The sequence below is a fragment of the Fukomys damarensis genome, unplaced genomic scaffold (assembly GCF_012274545.1).
Source record: "Fukomys damarensis isolate Sample0158 unplaced genomic scaffold, DMR_v1.0_HiC HiC_scaffold_3, whole genome shotgun sequence".
Lineage (NCBI taxonomy): Eukaryota > Metazoa > Chordata > Mammalia > Rodentia > Bathyergidae > Fukomys > Fukomys damarensis.
This window is the reverse complement of record NW_022900915.1, coordinates 36,465,283-36,490,181: the sequence shown is the minus strand read 5'-3', so window position 1 is coordinate 36,490,181 and position 24,899 is coordinate 36,465,283. Positions and strand designations below refer to the sequence as shown.

General features: G+C 41.2%; 1 protein-coding gene across 1 annotated transcript in view; it reads left to right on the top strand.

Moving 5' to 3' along the window:
- Adgrv1 (adhesion G protein-coupled receptor V1) overlaps positions 1 to 24,899 on the top strand; it is a 405,831-nt gene that overhangs the window by 273,998 nt on the left and 106,934 nt on the right. Inside the window, exons 84-85 of the mRNA XM_033767703.1 lie at positions 5,624 to 5,740; positions 16,132 to 16,310. Coding sequence (XP_033623594.1) covers positions 5,624 to 5,740; positions 16,132 to 16,310 — 296 coding nt within the window. The remainder of the gene's footprint in view (positions 1 to 5,623; positions 5,741 to 16,131; positions 16,311 to 24,899) is intronic.

The following is a 24,899-nucleotide window of genomic DNA, read 5'->3' as shown; positions in this document are numbered from 1 at the left end:
TACCTTCCCAGAGAACTTGGTTTCTGAGCCAGGTTAACCGAAGAGCGCAGATCTTGGGGCTATGGCAAAAGATTATAACTTGCCGTGACCAAAGTACATCACTGAAAAGCAACTGAAGAGATCTCTCTGTTAGCAAGAAAGCCTTTAGACAGACTACAGGTTCAGGTGACCCCAGTCCCTGGCCCTACACTAGGGGCCACCTGTGGCTCCCTGGCTGCCTTGCTCAGGGACCTAAAGCTGCTACTTTGTTTCTCCCTGTCCCTGGGGCAAACAAGTGTGAATAATAAAGAGACAGGAGTCAGCTCAACAAATGGGCAGCCAGGGAGGGCTGTACCTCTAGCAGGCAGAAGAGCTTGGAGCCTTTGGCTCACCCAAACATGGGCACAAACAATCAAAGTAGCAGAGGAGTTGTGGGGTTTTCAGTGTCCGTCAGCACATTCTCTGGTAAACAACTTAACCTCCCTGCTGTCTTAACTTTTTCCTAATATGCAGTCACCCTTGAGCGTAGCCTTTCTCCTGTGTCTCACAGAGCCCATTTAGGCCTCAATTCTCCTCTGGTCCTCAGCTAACAGGCACCCACAAACTTCAGCAGAAAACAAAGCAAACAAACAAAAATAATGGAAACATGAGAAGAAAAGGCCACAAAATACCCCCAAGTCCCCAATGTCCCTGAAATCAATCCAGGGGGCACCCAGGGTCAGAAATAGCAGTCTGCACTGCAGCAAATGGTAAAGTCTTTCAGGCAGGGGGAAAGGATGCCAGAAAATATGAAACTATCCAAAGAGATGAGGAGACCCAGCAGAGGATAAGCAGGTGACTACAGAAAACGGCTCTTACTATCTCAATATATTTGAGCAATAATTCACTCTGAAAACAGATGATGGCAGGGGAAGGTGGGGCTTATAGAGCTAAAGTGAGTTCCAGTACCTGGGAGAATTGTAGGTATTAAAACAGATTGTGGCTCATTTCCCAGAGAAGAGAGCGTTTTAGTTAATGTAGGGTTGTAACGTTAGTAAAATGACTGCCAACAGTAGTGCAGAATTCAGAGGAAAAATCCTAAAGGATACTACGTTCCCATTCTTTCCCTGTATGTAAAGTGGTACAGTGCTGAACAGTGTCTCTCATAACAGAGATACAAACATTCCTAATAGAATTTTAGAAAGTCAAAAGGACCATTAGCCTTTGCAGAAATGCAATGTTGATCAAAGATTCAAAAATTAGGTAATTATTTATCATATTAACAAACTAAAAGAGAAAACTATTTCTATAATCTTAGTAGAGAAAAACTATTTAATAAAATCCAGTATCCGTTCCAAGGAAATATTTTCACCAAAGTAGGAATCTTCTCAGTCTGATTGAGGGTATTTATAAAAAACATGTAACTAACATCATAAATGTATTAGTTTGGTAGGACAGCCACCATCAAGTACCAAATATAGAATGGCTTAAATAACAGGACTCATTTTCTTGCCCTCCTAGAGGCTGCAGTCTGACTTCCGGAAGGCTTCTGTCCTTGCTCCCGGCTGGCTGTCCTCCCCTGTGTCTGCCTACACCTGGTCTTGCTTCTGTGCTGTGTGTCCAAAATGACCTCCCCCGTGAGGACAACTTTCTGAGACATTTAGAGAGTGATTCTAAGAAATGGGAGAATTGAACTTCATGAGAATGCCAGCCCTTCCATTAATATATTTCTCTTTGACAAATTCAGAGAAAAGGTTATTTCTGATTGACAGAAATGGCCCTGTATTCTTGACAGTTGCCATTCCAGCTGTGCCGCAAAGAACGGATATGATTTCAACCTAGGAAGATGAGAAACAGCAATTTGAGATAAAATGTAGAGCAAGATGATGCAACCTGTGTAAGACTAGAAATACATGCAGTTGAAGAAGGAAAGGTAGACAGCAGGAGACGGGCTGAGGGACCTACAGGGCTTGAGTTTCCTCTCTGAGTATTTCTGACCCTTCCTGTCAGCTCTGCGTTCCCCTGATACTTCATTCTGTACCATGTTCTAATGCTTGTGTTTTACTGCACTGTGCACCTATCCGTTTTCAGCCTTCGGCATTAGCTGGACTCCTGCTAGAAAGGATGTTTGGCTCATTAAGTACGTTCACTGACAAGGAGTGTCTTACTTTTAAAAACAGGCAAACGAGGGATCCATCCTGATCAGAGTTAACCGGCCCTGTAAAACTAGTCACGTTTGAGATCACTCAGAGTAGAAGGAAAACTGAAGAATAAGTTCATGGAGAAAAGAGCGAGGGTGTGCAGAGGAAGCTGGGGGCAGGAAGCAGGTACACTAAGGACTTCTGAGAAGAACTGAGGTCGTTCTGGGAAACGGTGCTGATGGTGTGATTGTTGAGCAAGCGGAGATGCATGTGACCACTCTAGATGTCTCCCACTGATTGATGGAGCAGAGGTCCAGTCCACCGAAAGACAGAACTCGTTAAAAAGAGAATCTATGAAATACTCTTTTACAATAATTGAAAATGTCTGCTTTTCTTTTCTCCTTGGTTGAGATGTTTATATGGTATCTCAACATGGAATTAAGAATAATTATATGTGCTATTGGCACCATATTCTGTCGCCATCATGAAGCCATCACAAGTCGTGGACTAATAAGGATTGAAAAAAAGCAGAATTTCAGGACTTAGGCTACGTTTTGCTTTGTAGGTGGTTTCCAGAAAGAATTCTGGTCTTACAAATCAGGACACCAGAATTTGAATCCTAACTTATCTTTAAAACTTCCTTAATGACCTATAAATGTGCTAATTACATGATCAGTCTCATTTCTGTAACTTATTACATTAGGTTAAAAATAATAAGGATTTTTATAGTATTGACACGTGAGTCACACGCACGCACGCACGCACGCACGCACACACAGAGGCACACAGCCGTTTTCTGCAGTCGTCCCTCATGCCTCGTGGCACAGTCCTGCCCAGGGAACGTGCAGAGGCACTGCTGGAGGAATTGGTGTAGGAATGTCTGGGGACCTTTCTTTTCCCTGCTGTGCTGTTCAACTTCCTGACCTCAGAGGACCACTGTGAAAATAGCCTGTTTCCTGGCCATCTCTAGGTGTTTGAGTAGAAAATGCGAAGACAACATCTCTTCTTAGCTTCCATAAACTTAAAGATACGTGAGCGTGCTGCACGATTGTAGCTTTTTTAAAACCTTTATTTTGTTATAATTTTAATTTAGCTTGCCTGTGGTGGCTCTGTGGCAGCTGATTGCTGAGCCCTGGGGACAGGCGGAGCTCCCACTCCACAGGGCCGCTCAAGCGGCGCTCCTAGGTGCTTTCCTAGATTAGGAAAGGGAGAACGGGATAGAGTAACGTATGAAAAAATCATGGAATTTTAAAACTATATTCTGAAAGTAAATTCAGTGTAAACAAAAACCTATACTGATTAGATTATTTCTTAGAAAAAGAATTGAAAAGAGTATGATTTAAATTAGCACACCATTTATAAGTAGTGTCACAGCTTAAAACAACATGTTCAGGTACAATTTGCATTATACAATTATTTTGCAGAGCAAATCGAAGGTCAGTTAGAACAAAACTGCCAAATAAACACCAATGCGATTCCTAACCTTAGTCCCTGAAATCAGCTCCCATTTGTAAGCACTGTATGGAAATAAATGCCACTCTGCAAAAAGCAAGACTGTAAATGTTAAAGTGATTATGTTTTGTCAGAACCACACAATTCTGTGCTTTTCAAGCCTTTAAGGTAGACTTTTGGTGCTTAGTACATAAAACATTCAGTGAATATGGAATTTAGAAAAGCTAATTTATGACCTATTAGATATTACAATTTAGAAGCAAAACACAAGCTAAAGTCTAGCAAAGTCTAAGCATGTTTTAAAAATAAGTTCTAATAGTTCAAAAATTATTTTGTGAGGTGTTGTAGAAAGGAATTTCTTGTTATTTTTTCAGGGAACGCATCTGTACCAGATTGGGAATAATAAAGCATAAATTTCTAGATTCTACTTAACACGCTGGCACTTACCTGTTTTAATAGTATATTTCCTAAGTGATCCAAATCCAGGTCTAAATAAATAGAAAGTTCAATCAAGAATGCTTCCTATTAGAAAATTTCTAGAACCTTAGACTAGAAAAAGTGACCTTGTGGGACCTCTTCCAACTTTCTGCTGCTACTGATGAGGGGATTAGACCCAGAAAGGCAAATGCCTTGTTCAGGTCGTCACAAGGGAAGAGTAAGTCTCTGACCAATTGTCATGTCCCAGGCGGGACCATGTGCATCCACCTAGACAGATGGGGGGACTCTGTGTGAGTCAGGGATCCCAGGGCACAGACCTCCCTGTGAGCCTGACCGGCTTCCCAGACGATGCTCTCCATGAACAGGCGCAGGCAGAAATCTTCCCGACGGTTGACGGCCACACCACTGACCCAACAGAATTGCACAGGGGCGTAGCTCATTTGGACATTTAAAAAAAAACACTTCATCCCATTGCTATGCCTAGCTTTTTATACATTATTCACCTTCTAACTGAAATTCAAACAGTAGCAAAGGCATTTCTGTTTTCTTTGAAAAAGTAGGGGGATTTTGAGACATAAAGTAGTTTTCTCCTTGCATGCAAATATTTGTCTTTCTGGAGACAACCATTTACTTTTTTAACAATTACCACCTCTATATTTGAGGAATAGCTGTAGCCTCAAAATAGTAAGTAGAAAACTTAATCCTTTTCCTTAAGAGTGTTTATTCATTGAGATGTTACAGTAGTTTTATTGCTCCAAATTTTCCTTTGCCACCTCTACGTTTCATGACAGAATTTGACATAGAAGTCATATGTTAGAGAAAATACAAAGTGGTAGGCAGGAATGGCAAGGAGTGTTGGGCTTCATTTCTTTATTTATTCAACAAGCATTTATGGAGCACCTAGCAGGTGCTTGGGGTTCTCCTGTCGGTAAAGCCGACAAAATCCTGCCTTTTATGGATGACATTCTCCTGGGCAAGACTAACGGTAACGAGAAATCATACCAGATATGGTGGCTACTGCTGTACATAAAGGAGAGTTGGGGGTTTATGTGAAGGAAGAAAGAATGGGGAGGGCAGGTCCCGGTGACCTCGTGAAGGTGACTTCTGAACAAAGCCCGGATGTGGTTGAAATAAAAATCCAAAGATGAAGGCAGCCGCGGGAGTCGCCGTTGCACACTGATTTGAAGTCTTCTGTTATGTGTGCTACTTCCTGGCCAGAGACTGCGGCTGGCGATGGTGAAGAATGGGGCACCTGCGTCTCTTTCTTCTCTCTTGCTGGCTTCGACTCACTTGGGGAATGGAGTTTCTACTCTGTTTCTCCTTTGCTCCTTAGCCAAAAGTAAATGTTTTCCGTGGGATTCATTTCTAAGAGTGAGATACGCTGATGGTTTCCCCTGGTGAGCCTAGAGGAGGAGTCAGCACACTGGTGTGGCACTCACTGCTCCTTAGAGATGCGCAAGTCCATCTGTTGCCATTTTGAGGATGAGTCTTCGCCCTGGGAGTCGGGCAGCAGGTCAATTTACTTTCCCTTTGAATACTTCAATCATACGTTCAGAGGAGCAACCACTTTGCTTCCTCGCTATTCTTCGTTGATTTTAGCATGGCTTAAAAACAGAGGTGTCCGCTTCTTCCAGATTGCGTTCCTGGCATCGGTGTACGCAAGTCCCCAGCTCTCGGAGGAGGCCTGCTCGGCCATCGCTGCTGTCACCCACTACCTGTTCCTCTGCCAGTTCAGCTGGATGCTCGTCCAGGTTGGTACCTTGCTTGGCATATTCATTATTCTTCATGCTAAAATGGAAATAGTTCCACGTAGCCCTCGCTGCATTCCTGGGATGGAAATGTGAAGGGACATCTACAAACTGCAGGGTGAGGGAGAACGGCGAGTCTGTAAAAACAGGAGAGAGCAGGTAGGATTGCAAACAAGAGTACAGGAGATGAGAGGGGTGTTGTGGTTCCTGTGCGGCATGGTAAGACATTTGAATATTTTCCTAGGGGAAATAATAGAATTAGTGAGATTTAGTTTAAGCAAAGGAGTGATGTGATACAGTTTTGGAGTTTTCAAAGATGTTCCTGTTTTGGTGAACTGGAGGTGGGAAAGAGTGGGTGGCGGGAGATTAAATAGCATTTTCTGAATTTGGAGGGGGAAATGTTAGTGTGAGCAAGGCAAGTTGCAGTGGAAACAAAGAAGTAGCGAGCTTTGGGCTTTTTTTAAATGAATGTAGGACTTTAAGATATAGAGGTTGATTATGGGGAATGCAGGAGGGAAACTGTGGTCTTCTGGAGTTTCTCGTGTGAACATCTGTGGACAGTGGTGCTGTAGAGGTCTAGTTTGGGATATGCCAGTGGTGAGGGACCTGTGAGACCTTCCGTGGCGTCTTTGGGAAAAAAGGACCCACCCCAGAGAAATGTGTTGGAAAGTTGAGTCAGAAATTACTGGGAATGCCTGAAATGTTACTGGAAACCTCTGTAGTAGGCTCTAGTCTCCTCCCCACGTATGATGCAAGGCTGAAGAAAAAAACCAAAAGAGACAGAGACACTGGGGAGCCGGGACAGCCAGTGCTGCTTAATTAGTAAAGGCTCTAGTCTGTCTAAGCCACTCATTTTTGTTAGTAATGAGTTGGGGGGAAAGTGAGCCACGTGTGAGAGCAGGACTACATGTGAGGCTGTACAGTCGTGCAGTTTCTGTGGAAACTAATGGAAGCAAGGCTCATAAAGGACAAGACAAAGCATTGTGGAAATAGGAACAGAATAGACACAATATATGGTTGTAATTAGAACACTGTCCTTTTAGTTAAGAAGGTTTTAGTCGTAGGAAAGGAATTTAGATGCAAATTACTCTGACCTTAGCAGATAGGCTTCAGCCAGACTCGCTTCTATAAACAGCCAGTTGTGGGGTTAACTCCTCACGGCCTGCACTGCTTACAGCCTGCTTTGGGCATAATCAACATTGTGGTCCCCTGCAAAAAGTGTCACCACTGCTTTGAAAAGATCCCCTGGGGAAAAGAGTATGGTGTGAGACCAAAGGAGTCCAAGCACACTCTCCTGAAGGCCTTACTGAAGTTAGGGAGCAACCTGCACACCCGTTTCCTGACTAGTGTCCCAAATGCTCTCTATTATCCTGTGCTGATTTGCTTGAGAAAGAGGCTGAGTGGTGGGACCATCACCAGTAATCATGTTGCTAATTAATGGCTCAGTTAAGATGCTGCCTTTGATAATGCTTTCCATATAAGGAAATTGTTGAATCATTTGGTAATTGAAATAGTCTTATATGTGTTTCTCAGTATATATATGAAATATCTATGTACAGCTGTGTTCAACTCTTGCATGTTTATTTTTGTTGTTGAATAAGGAAGATATGGGTTTGATTGCACGACAATATTGAAATCGTGATAAAGGCAGAAAGAAAGTGGGGTGGTATTATTTTCCGAGAATATCATCCAGGCACAAGAATGGGATATTTTCCTACTTGGGATATTGTGATGATGGGAGCAGGGTATTGAATTACTTAGTTAACAGAGCTAATTAGAACAACTGGGGGCCATGGCTTGGGTTTGAATCTGCCATCATCTGTGTAAGCTTAATCAAAGTATTAACTCTCTCCAATGTTTGTTTCTGAATCTGCATATGGGGATAACTCCGAACTTGCAGAATTAGTGTTTTATAGTTCTTTGTCAACACTAATTATGGAAAATATGCAGTGTTCTCTAACACCCCCTCAAAAATTTTTTCAAAATGAAATCCAAATCCTATAGCATAAAACTTAGCTATATGCTAGAATTATGGTACTTGGCACTTCCTAGATTTTTCTGGTGGCAGAATGCCTCCGGAGTTGATCTAAACTGAACTTTTTAATAGGTAGGTTCTCACATAGGTTGTTCTCTGTCTGGACTGAGGTCCTGGTGCTGTGCCAAAGGTCATCCCTGCCCCTGATCCATTCTGCGTTTTTTAGTAATGACTTGGATGAAAACCCAAGATACCACCTATCAGATTTGCAGATATTACAGGGCTGAGAGTGGAAAAGCCAGTGAAGACGGGGAGCTACTTGCATTCAGATACAAGAGAAATCGTTCTTCCAGATTGAATATGGGGGTGGGAAAGACATCTCCAGATGAAACTCAGTGTGAATGACTCCAAATTTTAATCTAACATAAACTCAGTTTTGGGCCCGCCTGTGTCCAGAACACACGCAGACCTCAGCTGCATGGGTGACAGGACAGAGGCAGCCCAGCTTGTGGAGTAACAGCAGTGGCCCAGCAGTGTCTTCAGGGACGTTCGCCAGGGGACAGTCCCACAGGATGCTGCAGGCGGCTGGCCACACCCAGCCTGGAAAGAATTTAGAGGGGTGGGAGAGCCCCTGGTCCCAAAGCACTGTGACAGAAAAGGAAGCTGTATGAGAGAGCTGTTTGGCAGGACCAGAACAAAAAGGTCCAAAAGGGGAAGCACATTTTGATTCCAGTTAAGAGCCTTTGTAGCCAAAGAACAGTCCGTGTTGTACAGGCTATTTCTAGAAGTAGAGCGAATCCAAACAGAGCAAACCGACCAACTTTCACGTTTCACGAATTTCCTGCCTTGGGGAGCACTGAACAAGATGCCATGTAAGATTGCCACCCAACTTCATGGAGGCCGAAGAGCCCTGCTGTCGGGGGCTGATGCACAGTTAGTAAATTAATTAGGTTTCTGTATGACTAATGGTTCAGGAGAACTATTTCAAGCGCCAGTGAAGTTTAATGTATTTCACATGGTACACCACACATTTTTCATGGTTTGTGGTATAACCACAAGGGAAAAATTCAATAACTTTTGAATTCTAAGAAGGTTACTTTTAATAGGTTATTTTGTGGTCAGAGGTTGTCGTTTTACCAACCTATATTTTCCCATTATAAAATGCTGTGTACTAAAATCTTTTTTTCAAACTGGAATCCATTTTTAAAATGTTATGGAAAGGGTTGGACTAATGTTAGTAGAATTGGGTTGAAAAAACTTAAATGAATCTTAGCACTTTAATGACTCTGCTTCACAGATTTTAGAAGTTTAGGAGTGAGTCTAATCCATGCATAGTTACAATAACAATGTAATTACTCCTTCATTTTTTAATCATTGGACTAAGCATGTAAGAATCTATTTATTTTTTGTCTGTATTATCTCTTCAATCTTAAAATAAATTATTTAAATAACCTTATTTTAAGGGCCAAGGATTTAGCTCAGTAGTGCCAGTGCCTGCCTTGCAAGCGCAAGGAGCTAACTTCAATTCCCAGTACTAAAAAATTAAATAAATAAATAAATAACATTTTAATACCCTTATAGTAAAGATGGGTTAAATTTTAGAAGAGCTAAAGAATAATGTATTGTTAAACAAGTTCCATAACCTATTGAGTCTGAGTTCACTTATCAGACAGGTCAAGTTGTAATAACAGAACCTGTCTTTGAGGATTGGAGGAAGATAAATGAACACAACAGGAGAGGCTGGCGTGCTACCTGGCACAGTTTAATTAATAGATAGATAGATAGATAGATAGATAGAGATAGGGATAGGTAGATTAGATATAGATATATAGATATAGATGTTCTTATAACTTGTTAAACTAATACATGTGGCCAAAATATCAGATTTTCAAACATGTTCAATATTCTGCTTGCAATATAACTTACACCTCTATTACAAAAGAGAACCAGTGGAACAGAGTAGAAAGGCACTAAGTGAGGCAGATACTACCTGCGAAGCCTAAGCAAACTGGATAATCGCAAACCCTGTCTGAAGGACTGCACGGCTCGTAGCAGTGGCCTTGACCCCGTCCTTCAGAATCCCCCTTCCCGTGACAGCGAAGTGACGCCGTGTACAGTGGGAATATCCCAACAAAACACTTCGCTTATTTTGTTTTCAAGCAAACAATTCACGAACCTCCTTCTTGGCCGTGGGTATTAAATCACCCTTCTGTTTGCTCTTCATGTTAAATCCCTCAGTGGAATGACTGAAATCATTTCCCACTTCCTGAAGAGAACTGAGGTCATGTTTACTTTAAGAAAGACTAGCTATGAGAATTTAAAATCTAGCGACATCTTTGTTTTGCTAGTTGTTCGACTGCCGCTCCCTTTCTCTGTTTTCTTTAATTTTAGAGGTAACATATATTCATGGTACGAAAGATAAACACCAGAGAAATGTAAAATGAAAGGAAAGTCTTTCTTGCTATTTCACGTACACATTCTCCACTTGCTGCCTTGTCCTCAACACCAGGCTCCAAGCTACATGTTTCGTGTGGCTTCCTGAGTAACCCTCCAGAAAGATCCCATGAATAGACAAATATTTATAAATACATAAACAAGTGCACGTGTGTCCTTGTATATTATATAAATTTGGACATCTTTAAGTTCACCATGTACATCTATGCTCTTTTCCATGCTATTATATTGTTATGCAGTGATTTATTTTTCTGGTCTCTGACCGATGAAATTCTGATTGTTGCCAGTAATTCTGGCTGTTGTAAACAAGGTTTCCTTGTACACTCTTGCACGCTGAACATTTGTTTACTTAGAGAGTATACATTGAATAAATTCCTGGGAAGTATGCCTTTACTGTTAATATTTACACGAAACATGCTCCTAATTGGATTGCCAAACCATGAGTTATATCAAGAAGAAAAATAAATCGCAAGTAAATTATTTGAGACATTCATATGCAATAGAAGTAAACGGAAACTTTACGGTTGTACTGGGGCATTATTTCCATGTTGTGCCATAACTTCTCCCCGTAACCAGGCTATGAAGAAGCCTTCTCTTTATTCCTTGGTAGAAAGGCTGCTGAGTACCAGCGAATAGCAACAGGAAGCACACTGCTAAAATTAGCCCTGGTTTTCCTTTGTCCTTGATTTAATTTGAGGGGACATCAAAAGTATGAAGGACATCAGACTGGTAATCGCCAAGATAAAGTGACATACCTACGAAATGCTGAGTTCTCTAGTCCTCACACAGCCTTGCGGTTTACTTCACACAATAAATTCTAAGACAGAGGGAAGAGAACAAAGGCAAGGACATGCAGTGATGTTTCCTAGGACGCCCTGGAAAGGAAGGATTGAGAACGCACGGCCGTGGACAGATGTAACGGAGCCCTGATCTCAGACTAAACTGGACGCTCTAAGTCAGTTCAAAGTGCCCAGTAAACAACAGCAGCCAGAAGCCCAATCTTTATCCCACATCCCGTGAAAACTTACAGAGTTCAAGGAGCCTATTTTCACCTAAGATGGCAGCCTTTCTCCTTTATATGTTACTTAATATATTAATATATATGATATGCGGATATATGGATACGTTAATGACTTTTGTTAACGATACATGGCTAAGTTAATGAGTGAATTTATGGAACATATGAAAGCAAAATTATGGCCTGGGGCAAAAACATTTAACAAAGTATGTCTCTGACTTTGCTATAATAGACACTTGGAAAACAGTAGTCACTGAAAATGCCCCTGGAAATGAAATAAATATGCTAGCTACTCCAAACAAATTGTGGACATCTTCCTTTGATATCTTTCCCATACAGATTATATGCAAAGCAGTCTATGAAAGGGTGCAGAATTTAATTTTTAATATTGTGTATATAAAAAATCTACAACGCATTTATGTCTCAAGCCATTTCTAGTTTGATGAACCTTTATCAGTTTTCATTAAATGTTAGCACAAAATGAACAGGGTAGGGAGAGAGACATGGTTATCCTTGCATAAAGTTCTACCAGGAAAATGCACTTTTACTCTCATACATGGTGAGAAAGTAAAGGGGACACGAAGGGAAGCACACTCGCACTCAGTGATACTGTCACTGCGTGTGTGGATTTCCGTGGACATTAATCTTAAATTTGACTGGTGTCCTCAGGGCTCTTTGGACTGTGTCCCATTTCCAGTTCTATAATTATTGGAGAAGCCCATGTTTTTCTCTCCCTGCCTCTGTGTCTTCATCTGGAAATAAGAGGGCCTGGTCAGGTGATCTCTCAGGTCTGTATTGCCACTGAAAATTGTGGTCTATGCAGCCATGAAATTAATATTTTTATTAGGGAATCATCATTTCTACCATAATTAAATCAGAGAGTGTCAGGAAATTGTTATCAACTATAGTTAAACCTCTCCTTTTATCAGAGGAGGAAATTGAAACTCAGAGGTAACGAATGGTGTTGGCAGAAAAACACAGTGTACCCATGCAGAGCCACGTCAGTCTTTCTCAATTTTTATAAATTAAAAAAACTCTTTAAAAAACCCCTCTTGAAGGGCCGGGGATTTAGCTCAGCAGTTCGGTGGCCTGCCTCGCAAGTACAAGGACCAGAGTTTGATCCCTGGTACCAAAAAAAAACCCCTCTTGATTATATTCACATTGTTGATCTGGTGGTTTATGGGACAAGCTGTTCAAATCCTCTTTCCCATATTTCTATAGATTCAGCTTATGATAGGAAATTTTCAAAAATGTCATTGAGAAAATGAAAAAATGGAAATAAAGTCTTTGTAAATAGGGAAGGCAGAAGGGGATGAAGGGAGGTCAGGGATAAGGGAAAAAATGAGAACCAAGATGTGTCATGCAAAGGTACAGGATCCCAATGATGAATGTAACTGTACTGTATACCTAAAATGTACCAATAAACTCAAAGAGAAAAAAAAGAATATCATTGCATAATTTTCTTAACATTTATTAAAATTGGCTTTTAATTAAATTCTCCCAAGTATAGTCACCCCAGTAATCCTGATATGCCAGTGATGAGATGATAAATATGCAAAATAAAAATAAACCATCCTTTACCGATAAGCAATAATGAAAATAAGGTGGTAGTTGAGTTACCCAATGCACATAATTCATATTAAAAGTGTAGCTAACTGCTAACGTTACTGAATTTTTTTTTTTTTTGGTTTTTTGAGACAGGGTCTCACTATGTAGTGAGACTGACCTGAAACTCACTATGTAGCCCAGGCTGGTCTTGAACTCACAGCGGTCCTCCTGCCTCAGCCTCCCAAGGGCTGGGATTACAGGCGTGCGCTACCACACCAGGCTCTGATTTTTTTTTTAAACTGTAAAATGTTCTTCGTGTTGTCCCTTTCAAAGTGACCAACTGATGGTTTATAGTGGTAAAAATATGTCCTAGTCGTTCCAGACATGTCTTTAGAGACTACATCAGTTTGAATAGTCTCGATGCTACACCACTAGGTATGCTGCGTGTGTGTGCATTGTAGGAGTAGTCAGGTCATTAACAGAGCTGCTGCACATTTGAGATAATAACGTTTTGGCTAAAAATGTAACATGACTACATAGTAATGTCAGCTAGTCTTGGACGAGCTCACAACATTCTTCTAACGTCTTTAAGGCTAAGACATAGAAAGGTAAATAGAGATCTAGATGTTGAAGTTTCCAGTTCACGTTGAGTCTTCAGCAGGCAAGAGTAAGACTGTGGTAAGCATGGTGAACCACGCTCCATCAGCATGAATGTGCTCCCATCAGTGACACCTGCAGTTGGCATCACGAGCGCCTGCACTGGATTAGTGCACCGCATTCAGGCACATATGTCATGTGCTATGTATCTGCCAAGTGAAATCGCTGTGCAAATATAATGATCTCATTATGCTCTTAAGTTAGATTATGAAGGAAAAGCCATGAGTTGAGGACAGGAAGATGGTCAAATGCTGTGTCGTCTTTTTGTTCGAAGAATAGCGAAAACTGGAGGTTTTGACCCGCTTGCTTCAGGATATAGATATACAAATTGTTTTGGAAGAAGAAAGGAAAACACAGCGCAGCTGATTTAAACAGTGATCATAAAAGGAGTCGGTATACAGGATAATCCTTGAGCCTAAGCTCTGTGAGAGCAGCTGGGCTCACAGGGCCTGTGAGCCCAGGGAGGTTTGGACCAACCGGTCCTCTGTCCCACACGCTCTCTTCCACACGGTGCGGGTGGCTGCCTCTCCCACCGGGCTTCAGATACGCTCTCGTTTCTGCTGAGCCCTTTAGACGTTCATGGAGATAAAAGGAGCTCAGGGACAGAGGACTGGCCCGGGCTATGGCCTTCAGAGCAGAGTCACAGGCGCTTGGCTGAGCCCACCACGGTGGCGGTGATGGGGTGCTGTGGGACCAAGCTCAGGACAGAGCAGCTCACGAGCAGTCATACATCCCAACGTGTGCACACCTTTTAATATTTAAATAAAGTTCAAGTGAGATTTGAAATGAGTTAGTCAAAATTAATCTTACGTGTGGATCCGTACTATTTCTAAAGTATTTGTTTTATTACATGGTATTTTCATTCTCTTGTCTAAAACATAATATGTAATGGGGAAATGCAGTCATTATGGTACATGGCTGTGATTGGGTGCCATTAAGAAGGGATTTATACACAAAAGCTTACGATATTCAGAGTGCCCATTGCTTCATCAAGTATTCAAGAATCCGGCAGCACTGCAGAAGGGTTGTGTGTAGAAATCTAACAACCACACTGAGCTCACGTGTAGAAGGCAGGCAGGCTGGATGGCACAGAGGTCCCCCCTGATGGCAAAAGCAAACATTTGAAAATGTCCAGGCTACACGACGATGACAACCTAGAAGTCATTTACCCACGTGTCCTCTTCTTTGGTTCTCCCCACTGCGGTACCTCTTGGGCTCCATGTTACAGGGACACAGAGACGTCTTCTTCATACAGAAGATCAGCACTTATATTCTGGGGTTAATCTTTGTGTGACACTTGACCCATCCCCTTTATTTTAGATCCACATTCCTCTGCTAAATCTGCATAGAGGGGGAAAGGACTTCTTTGACTCTAATTAATTCTTATAAAGAAGTTAGAACGAAGTTACATAAGCAGCAACTCAAAACACACTTTATAATTACATATAAGCAGATGTACATAAAGATAAAGAATACTGACAGCAAATTAAATTCAGAAATAAAAGTGTCCAAGGAACCAAACATTTTTATCCTTCCCCTGTTTAGCGTAATGCTAGTTCCCCAAGGCTAATCCAGTCCGGCTAGACTTTACTCAAAGCCGGTGAAGAGCACCTGAAAGCCTTCACACAAACATCAAGCGTATTATTTTTCACACAGGATTTCCATTGTGTCTGTGTCTGCGTTTGGTCTTAGGCTCTTTCTCCTTTGTCACATCCCAGTAGGAGATCTGAGGGAGGTGATTACCCGTGTTCCTCATTTCCCACAGCCTACTGCATTTGCTCTCTACCGTACTTTGCGAGTCAGGAAACTGAGCTCAGGCAGCGTTACTTCTCTGAGGCTGTCCCAAAGGTAGCGCGTGTGCCTGGCATTCAGTCATCCCCCACTCTGCCCATGTTAAGTTGCTAGTGCACAGGTGCTGAGGGTCACTGTATGGACTGTGGACGGCAAGACACTCAGCATCATTGCTGTACGAGATGACAGTTAAATGCAAGCATTCCTCATGGGATGAGAACAGTAGAAGACAACAGACATTGTCTATACTTGCCTGGGTGTGGAATTTGGGGCCAATGGTAACATTCGAAGGCCTTGGTTTCCCTGTTTACCTAATCTGTCTCTGCATCTCCTTCACACTTTACATCCTTGCTCCTTGTGTATCTGTATCTTGATACACTAAGAGACATAATATATTATATAAACGTAAAATACACCATAAACATAAAACAGACCCGTGAGTGCTTATTGCCTGCTTTTTTGGGATCCAGGATTCGGGATTAAAGGTCTCTCACTGCCCGTCCCCAGTGTCTCGCTGGTCTCTGAGATTAGTAAGCACGCAATAAATATCTGTCCACTGAATATGCAAAAGAAAAGTGAGTGTAAACGGCTGAGGCTGAAGAGACCACACAGCCTAACCCGGCGAGGGGCGGTGGTTTTGTGTGACCCCGAGGCAGGGGACACCTTCACGGTGGCACCCGCTTCGGGGGCAGCGTCTGGCCCTGCCATGTGTGTAACCTGGATTCGTAAAGAGGATCGAAAAGCCTGAAACCCTTCATGCTCACCGTCACGAGTTGTCCTCACGGGAAGTAGATTTGAGTATCAGTGCCCGTTTCTTCCAACCCAGATCTCCGGAACAGTTCCGGCGCAGTAGGACCGAGGTGAGGTCGGAGACCACAGGAAGTGCGGTGAGTGGCCGGGCTGGCGTCCTGACCCCTCACTCACCGAGCGCCCCCTCTCTTCCTTCCTCAGTCGGTGAATTTCTGGTACGTGCTGGTTCTGAGCGACGAGCACACGGAGCGGCGCTGCCTGCGGTTCCTGCTGCTGGGCTGGGGGCTGCCGGCCCCCGTGGTGATCCTGCTCGTCCTGGTCCTGCGAGGCCTCGGCCGGCGGAGCATGGCGCAGACCTACGGGCTCGTCCACGGAGACCTGTGAGTACCGGGACCGCTGCCTCTGTCCCCGCTGCCTCCCGAGTGGCTTCTGCGGGCGTGTTTCTGGGGGGCGTGGAGGGACCACGAGGCCCTGACCGTGACAAGGGAGATGGGATCAGAGTGGATGCCGTGTGTGCAGAGCGCAGGGGTGGGAAGGCGGCCGGGCCCCCTGAGCCCTTCCTGGTGAGCCCTGGCGGACTGGAAATCTGACCCCCGAAGCGATCCGCTGCTATCCAGTACCTCGGGAGCGCGCACGGTGCTCTTCATGGATTTCACATGCGTTGAAAACAAAGCAAAACCTTTGTGATAATGAGGCTTAACGAGCTCTGTTGGTCTAATGAAAATATGTGACAAAGGAAAAAGCTAAATAGGAAAAAAATCGCCTATTCATAATTTTTTATTGGTACACGTGTGCAGTCCATAGTGTTTGCAGTCCTTGTGGGGAGTTGTACAAAACACAACTCAGTTCTTTTTCCATCCTTTCTCCTCCCTGCCTCCTCCCGCCATCCCTTGGTCCCATTCCCAGTCTGTCTCTCCACTTCCTACTATCGCTTTGATTTTTCTCTTTACTTATGTTTTGGGTTTTTCATATAAGAGAAACCATGCGGTTTTTAAGCTTGTGCGTCTGATTTATTTCACATAACATTATGGTTTCCTACGAGTGACCCAAGTTCGTCTTTCTTTATGGCAGAGTACAACCCCGTGGTATGTAAATATCACCCGTTCTTTCTCCATTCACCTCTCGATGGACATTTAGGCCACCTCCAAGACTTAGCTATTCATAATCGTATGAAGGCACTTTTACTAATGATCTCCCTGCTTAATTTGAAGATAATAATTAGCTAATAGAAGTGAAAAAAAATCTTTGAAAGGTAAAATGCTATGTAGGCAGAAATTCTTACACTATCCTTACTGCTTCTAAGCAGTCACATACATGGTAAGTGTGATTGGTGTATACGGACAGGCAGTCACAGACATAACCCGCACTGCGGTCAGAAGGAAATACAGACACACTCCGGTCCACAAAGGCATGCTGGTGTGCCAGTTACAGTCACTTTGTCTTTTCGTTGTGATTCAGAAAGATTCTCATACTGAGGGAACTGTTCAGAATTACATTTTTGGGATCATGTTCTAACCTCCCACATTTTACTACCATTATAACCTTTCACATTTTACTGGCATTGATTTAAATTGGGGGGCTGCCTGGATTAATTTCAGAAAAGTCTACCTCAGTGTTTGTTACATACAGTGGTTGTGAGGCGAGCCCCAGTGGCCCGCAGCCCTTGCGCTTCGTGAACCCCTTGGCCAAAGGGTTCTTTATCAGAAACAGTGACCTCACACATGTGTCCGCCTGGCCTCAAATGGGGCCCAGTGGAAAGACAGGAGTGTTAATTAGAAGAAAATCTCCTAGTACCTCAGAATGTATTGTTACAACAGAAGAAAACCACTATGGATCAATGGCCAAGTGAACTGACTTTTTTAAAAATTAATTTTATTGGTACATTTAAGGAATACAATATAATGACACTCAACATTTGGAAATTTGCAGCTTTACATAAACCATCTTGGTTCTTTTGTTTTCCCCCATTCCCCTGCCCTCCCTTCAACCCATCTACCCCTCCTTATCTTCAAAGACTTTGTTTCCAGTTTTTCTTTTTCTCATTTTAATTCCATTCCCTTCTTTTCCCCCACCCCTCCCATCTCCCCTTCCCCTTTGCACCTTTTCTTCCTATTTCACATTATCTATTAGACCTTTTACTCCTTACTTACACTTTCAGTTTCTCACTCTAGAGAAACTCTCCAGTATTTAAACATGTGACCTATGTATTTCACTTAAAAGTATCGCCTCAATGTGCATACATTTATCTATAAATGTTTCTAGCTTCTCATTCTTTATGGCTGAGTAGTACTCCATTTTATTAAACAAACAAACAAACAAAAAAACATTTTATTTATCCAGTCTCCCTCTGATGGGCAGTTGGGTTGCTTTAAAGTTTTAGCTATTACAAATTGTGCCGCTATGAATATAGGTGCACATGTATCAGTGTGGTATGATTTTTTTTAGTTCTTTGGGGAAGATACCCAGCAGGGAATAGCTGGGTCAAATGGAACCTCTAATCCTAGTTCTTTGAGGTATCTCCATACTGACTTCCACAGTGGTTGCACCAGTCTGCACTCCCACCGACAATGGAGCAGGGTTCCTCTTTCCCCACAGCCCCACCACCATTTGTTATTGGATGATTTCACGATAGCAGCCATGCTTTCTGGAGTGAGGTGGAATCTGAGCTTTCTTTTCATCTACATCTCTTGAATGACCAATGATGTTAAACATTTTTTCATATGTTTATTTGTATTTCTACTTCTTTGAAAAATATCTGTTCATTTCAGATACCCATTTGTGGATTAGGTCTTTAAATTTGAAAGGTCTGATTTTTTTTAACTTCTTTATATATTCTAGATAGTAGACCTTTATCTGAGAAACAGCTGGTGAAAATATTTTCCCACAGTGTGGGTTGCCTTTTCACACTGTTGGTGGTCTCTCTTGCTATGCAGAAGATTTTTAATAAGAGATCCTACTTGTTAATTGATTGTGCTAGCTCAAGGCAACAGAGGTTTTGTTCATAAAATCTTTTCCTACACCAGTGTCTTCCAGAGTTCTACCTAACCTCTCTTCCAGCCGGTTTAATGTTCCTGTTTTAATATTTAGGTCTTTAATCCATTTCAATTTTAGTTTAGTACATGGTGAGAGAAATTGTTCTAGTTTTAGTCTTTGGCAAGTTGAAACCCAGTTTTCCCAACACCATTTATTAAAGAGGCTATCCTTCCTCCAGTGAGGGTGTTTGGCTCCTTTGTCAAAGATGAGGTGGCTGAATGTGTCTGGATTTATTTCTGTGTCTTCTAATCTGTTCCACTGGCTCGGGTCTGTTTTTTCCCAGTACCATGCTGTTTTTATCACAGTAGCTTTCTAGTATAGTTTCAAGTTGGGGATTGTGATATCCCATACCTTGTCTTGGAATTGCTTTTGCTATTCTAGGTCTCTTCTTGTTCCAAATGAATTTTTGGATTGTTTTCTCAAGGTCTGTGAAGTATGCTGCTGGACTTTCAATGGGATTGCATTGAATCTATATAGCAGTTTGGAAAATATGGCATTTTTACTATGTTGGTTCTTCCAACCCTGGAGCAAGTGATGTCTTTCCATTTTCTGATATCACCTTCAGCCTCTTCTTTCACAGTGCTATAGTTTTCAGAGTACAGGTCTTTCATTTCCTATGTTAGGATGATTCATAGGTGTTTCAGTTTTTTGGATGCTATTGTGAAAGGAATTGACTGCCCCATTTCTCTTTCAGTGAGTCTGTTTTCCATGTACAAAAAAGCTATTGATTTTTGTGCATTGACCTTGTATCCAGCTGCTCTACTGAATTTGGTTATTAAGTCTACAAGACTTTTGGTGGAGTTCTTGAGATCTTCTATATAGAGTATCATGTCATCTGCAAATAATGACTATTTGACTTCATTTCCTGTCTTTATTCCTTTTATTTCTTTCTCCTGTCTAATTGCCGTGGCTAATGTTTCCAAAACATGTTGAACGGGAGAGGTGATAATGGGCATCCTTGTCTTGCTCCTGAATTTAGTGTGAAGGATTTCAGTTTTTGGCCATTTAGTATAATATTGGCTACTGATTTTTTTATAGATGGCTTTTATCAGATTGCAGTAGAGGCCGTCTATTCCAATATTTTGGGGGTTTTATCCTAAATGCATTTTGTACTTTGTCAAATGCTTTTTCTGCATCTATTGAGATGATTGTATGGTTTTTGTCTTTGGCTCTCTTAATATAGTGTATTACACTTACTGATTTGCATATGTTGAACCATCCTTACATCCTTGTGATGAATCCCACTTGGTCAGAGTATATGATCTTCTTGATGATCTTCTGCACTCTCTTTGACAGTAACTTATTAAGGATTTTTGAATCTATGTTCATTAGTGAGATTGGCCTATGCATCCTTGTGATGAATCCCACTTGGTCAGAGTATATGATCTTCTTGACGATCTTCTGCACTCTCTTTGACAGTAACTTATTAAGGATTTTTGAATCTATGTTCATTAGTGAGATTGGCCTATACTTCTCTTTTTTGGTTGGGTCTTTCTCTGCTTTGGAAATCAATGTGGCCCTTGTTTCCAGGAGTGAATTTGGGAGTATTGCTTCCCTTTCAATTTCATTGGAGAGTTTAAACAGTAGTGGCAATAGTTCCTCTCTAAATGTCATACACAATTCAGTAGTGAAGCCATCAGGACCTGGGATTTTCTTAGTTGGCAAGTTTTCAATTACATTTTCAATTTTGTTGATTGATAGTGGGTTGTTTAGAAGTGTTAAGTCATCTGCATTCAACTATGGTAATTCATACCTATCTAGGAATCTGTCCTTTTCTTCTGGATTTTCCATCTTACTGGTGTATAGGTTCTCAGAGTAGGTATTGATAATACTCTGGATTTCTGCTGAGTGCACTGTAATTTCAACCTTTTCATTCCTAATTGTATAGATTTGGGCCTTTTTTTTTTAATAAGGTTGGCTGAGGGTTTATCAATTTTGTTTATTCTTTCAAAGACCCAACTCTTGGCTTCATGATTTGCATTGTTCTCTTAGTCTCCATTGCATTGACTTCTGCCCTGATCTTTATAATTTCTTCCCTTGTATGAACTTTGGGTTTGTCGTGCTCTTCTTTTTCTAGAATCTTGAGGTTCAGCAACAGGTTGTGTAATTGAACTCACTCTGTTTTTATGAATATTCACTGCTATGAATTTCCCTAAGACAGACTGCTTTCATTGCATCCCATAGATTCTGATATGTTCTATTGTCATTGTCATTTAATTATAGGAACTGTCTGATTTCTTCTTGAATTTCCTGTGACCACTTGGTTATTCAGAAGTGTGTTGTTCAATTTTCATGTGGTTTTTTGTTTGTTTGTTTGTTTTTGGTACCAGAGATCAAACTTGGGATCTCACACCTGTGAGGAGGGCGGTAGAATCACTGAGCTATATCTCTGACCCCAATTTCCATGTGTTTATGAAATTCTTGCAGTTTCTTTTACTGTTGATGTCTAATTTCACCACACTATGGTCTGATAATATACAGGGGATCACTTCGGTTCCTTCACACTTACTTAAGTATGTTCTGTGAGTAAGGATGTGGTCTATTTTGGAGAATGACCCATGTGCAGCTGAAAAGAATGTATATTCTGATTTTGTGGGGTGGAACACTCTGTAAACATCTGTTAAGTTCATTTGTTCAAGAGTTTGATTGAGTTCTAGTGTTTCTTTCTGTATTTTTTGTCTAGTTGATCTGTTTGTGACAGTGGGGTATTGAGGTCCCCCACTACTATTGCATTAGTGCTTATTCGATATTTCATGTCTGTTAGTATTTGTTTTATATAGTTGGGTGCACTAGTGTTTGGTGCATATATATTTATGATTGTCATCTCTTCCTCTTGGATTGTTCCCTTTACAAGGATGTAGTGTCCTTTTTTGTTACTCTTAATCAATGTTGGTTTGAAATTCTCTTGATCTGTGAAGAGGATAGGTACTCCTGCTTTTTGGGGGTTCCTATCACATAGAGTACTGTTTTCCACCCTTTCAGTCTGTGAGTTTCTTTTTGAATTAAGTGTGTTTCTTGTTTGCAGCATATTGTTAGATCTTGATTCTTGACCCATTCTACTAGTCTGTTTGTTTTGATTGGTGAGTTGAGACCATTACCATTGATGGTTATAACTGATATGTATTGACTTATCCTTTTAATGACTTTTTCTTTTTGTTGGATTCTCCCCCCGTTGCCCTTACCTTCTTGTGCCTGATGGGTTCATTCTGCTGGGCTTCCTGAGGCTGTGATTCTCATTGTCTTTCCCTAGAATTCTTTGGCATGTTGGTTTGGTATTTATGAAATTCCTAAGGTGCTCTTTGTCATGAAAGCATCTTATTTCTCCATCAATTTTGAAAGATAGTTTTGCAGGGTACATCAATCTGGGTTGGAGGGTGTTTCTCTTTAGGGCTTGAAATATGTAACTCGTCTTGCGTTGAGAGTTTGTGTTGAGAAATCTGCTGTGATTCTGTTGGGCTTTCCTTTGTATGTGATTTGTTTCTTTTCTCTAACTGCTTGTAAATTTTTGTTCTTCTGTTGGGTCCTTGTGCTTGTGAGGAAGGTGACGGAAACACTGAGCTAAATCCCCAGCCTGCGTAGACTTTTTTAATCACAGCTAGTTGGAGTCCTGTATGTTGGCTGGTTGGAGTCACTTATTTGTATGTCAAGTTCTTTTCCCCTACTTGGGGAGTTTTCTGTCATTACTTCTGTGAATAGGTTTCTTATGTTGTCTGAACTCTCTCATGTTTCTTCATTGACTCTGATCAGTCTTATATTATATTGATTTCTCATTATATTGATTTCTCATGGTCCCTGTGGGTGTGTCCTGAGCCGGCCTAAGGGCTTCCACTAGACCCCGCCTATTAAAAGGCCTACTGCTTCCCGGGACTCTGACCTGAAGACCAGATCTTCAACACATGGGGGGGGGGGACTTCCACCGTGTGTGTGTGTGTGTGTGTGTGTGTGTGTCTTTGTACATTCATGCTCAGATTTTCCATAGCATGAATTTTGAAAAGGGAGCGCCACAGTGAAAAGCTACATATTTTATATTTGTGTTATATACATGCCACATATACTCAGGTTCTATATATCAGGATGCGTACACACATATATATATTTTTTAATTTTAGAAAAGTTATCGTCAAAATGTTTTCCATAGATATTTACACTCAAGCCATAAATTGTGGCAGAACTTGTTTCCCCACATTCTGGCCACTTCTTATTTCCATTTCTTCACTTATTAGCTATGTTTTAATAACCACTTATCAAGTACCAGAGAGTAGACTAAGTGCATGTTCTCATTTATCCTTACAAAGCCTGTGAGTTTGCATATCTTTGTGTAGATTTATTTAGCATTTTTATTTCTGTTTTGAATTGCTTGTTCACCTCCCTGCATTATTTTTTGTTTGCGTATGTTTTCCAGTGATTTGAAGGTGCTTTTTTTCCCTTTTTTTTTTTTTTTTTGTGATAAAATGATAGGCTGTATTAGAACTATTAATTTTTGTCCCTCTTGAATCTTCACTTCCCTTTTAATACAGCTGTCCCCTGTTGATTTTAAGGAAATTTACATTTGAATACATAAAGTGAGTGTTTTTGTGATACCAAATTATTGCAGAGATCATTTTAAATATTTTGTGTTGCTAGTTAAAATTTCCAACTACAATAATGATACAGTTGATGTGTTGACAACATTAGAGGTGTTTACTCAGGGTCAAAACTGAAAATACACCTTATTGCAAGAACCTCAGTCTGTGTTTATCCTAATTTATTAACTAGCGGCAGCGTCAGGAAAACTAATGATTACCTTCTAATGCAATGTGCTAACAACTTGGTCATTTGAAATATCAAGAGGAATAAAGAATCAGGAAGCAGGTACTTGTAATACCTCGGGTGGCAGGGTTACAATGATAGTGACATTTGTGAAGTTACATTTTGTATTGTTTCTTTCCTTTAAAATTTTTAGTCATAAAATTTTTTTCAAAACTTGATAAACTAGAGTATTTTGCAGTCTGTTAAGGACTCGTATTTGGAAAACTGAAAAAGCTCATGCAACCACAGCAGCATTCAAGTGTGGGTTCTTTACATAAGAATTTCTGTTGTGAGCACCTCTGATGAAAAAGTGGGGCCTCAAATGCAGTCAGCTCATCCGACCAGCTGTGTATACTCTGGGAAACCACACCTGCCTTTCGGGGGATCTCTCCAGGTGATATTAGGGTTGGCTTCCTACTTTGTAGCTTCTAATTAGAATCTGCCTATTTCTTGAAAAAGCCTTCTTTTCTTTCTTATGGAATCGATCAATACATGTTTTAGAAATTATGGATAGTGGCGAGGATATAATTTTTAAAATAAACAGATCTGTCCTCATCATACATAATCACGTCTAATCACTGAAGCATTTCTGTTTATGTCTAGGTACTGTGGATTACAGTACAAAATTGGGATCCACAGTTTTATCTCCTGCTTATTTCACTGAGTCATTCTAATTATCGTTAGAATTTCCTTTCCCACCAAGGAGACTTCAGTTTTTTTAATAGATTCACAATATCTATCTCATTATAGAATTTACCAAGTTTTTCCCATGTTCCAGCATCCAACGTTTCATTTCTCCCCAGCCCCCACTTTTAATATTTACAAAGTCTACAGTGAATTTGCCATTTTTCCACATCACAGATTCCTTGAAATGAAATTATTGGATTAAAGCATGACATTTTAACAATACTGAAATTGCCAAACTGTTGTCCAGAAGGATTAAGCATTTCCAGCCTTGGCAGCACAAGAGTGTCCGTCACCAAGTACCAGGCCTTGGTTGTGATTTTTACCAGCTTTATGGTTTTCATAGGTGAATATGGTATTTTTGTTAGGGTCTCCAGACAAACAGAGCCTGCATGGTGAGAGAGAGAAAATGTGTGTGTGTGTGTGTGTGTGTGTGTGTGTGTGTGTGTGTGTGTGTGTGTGTG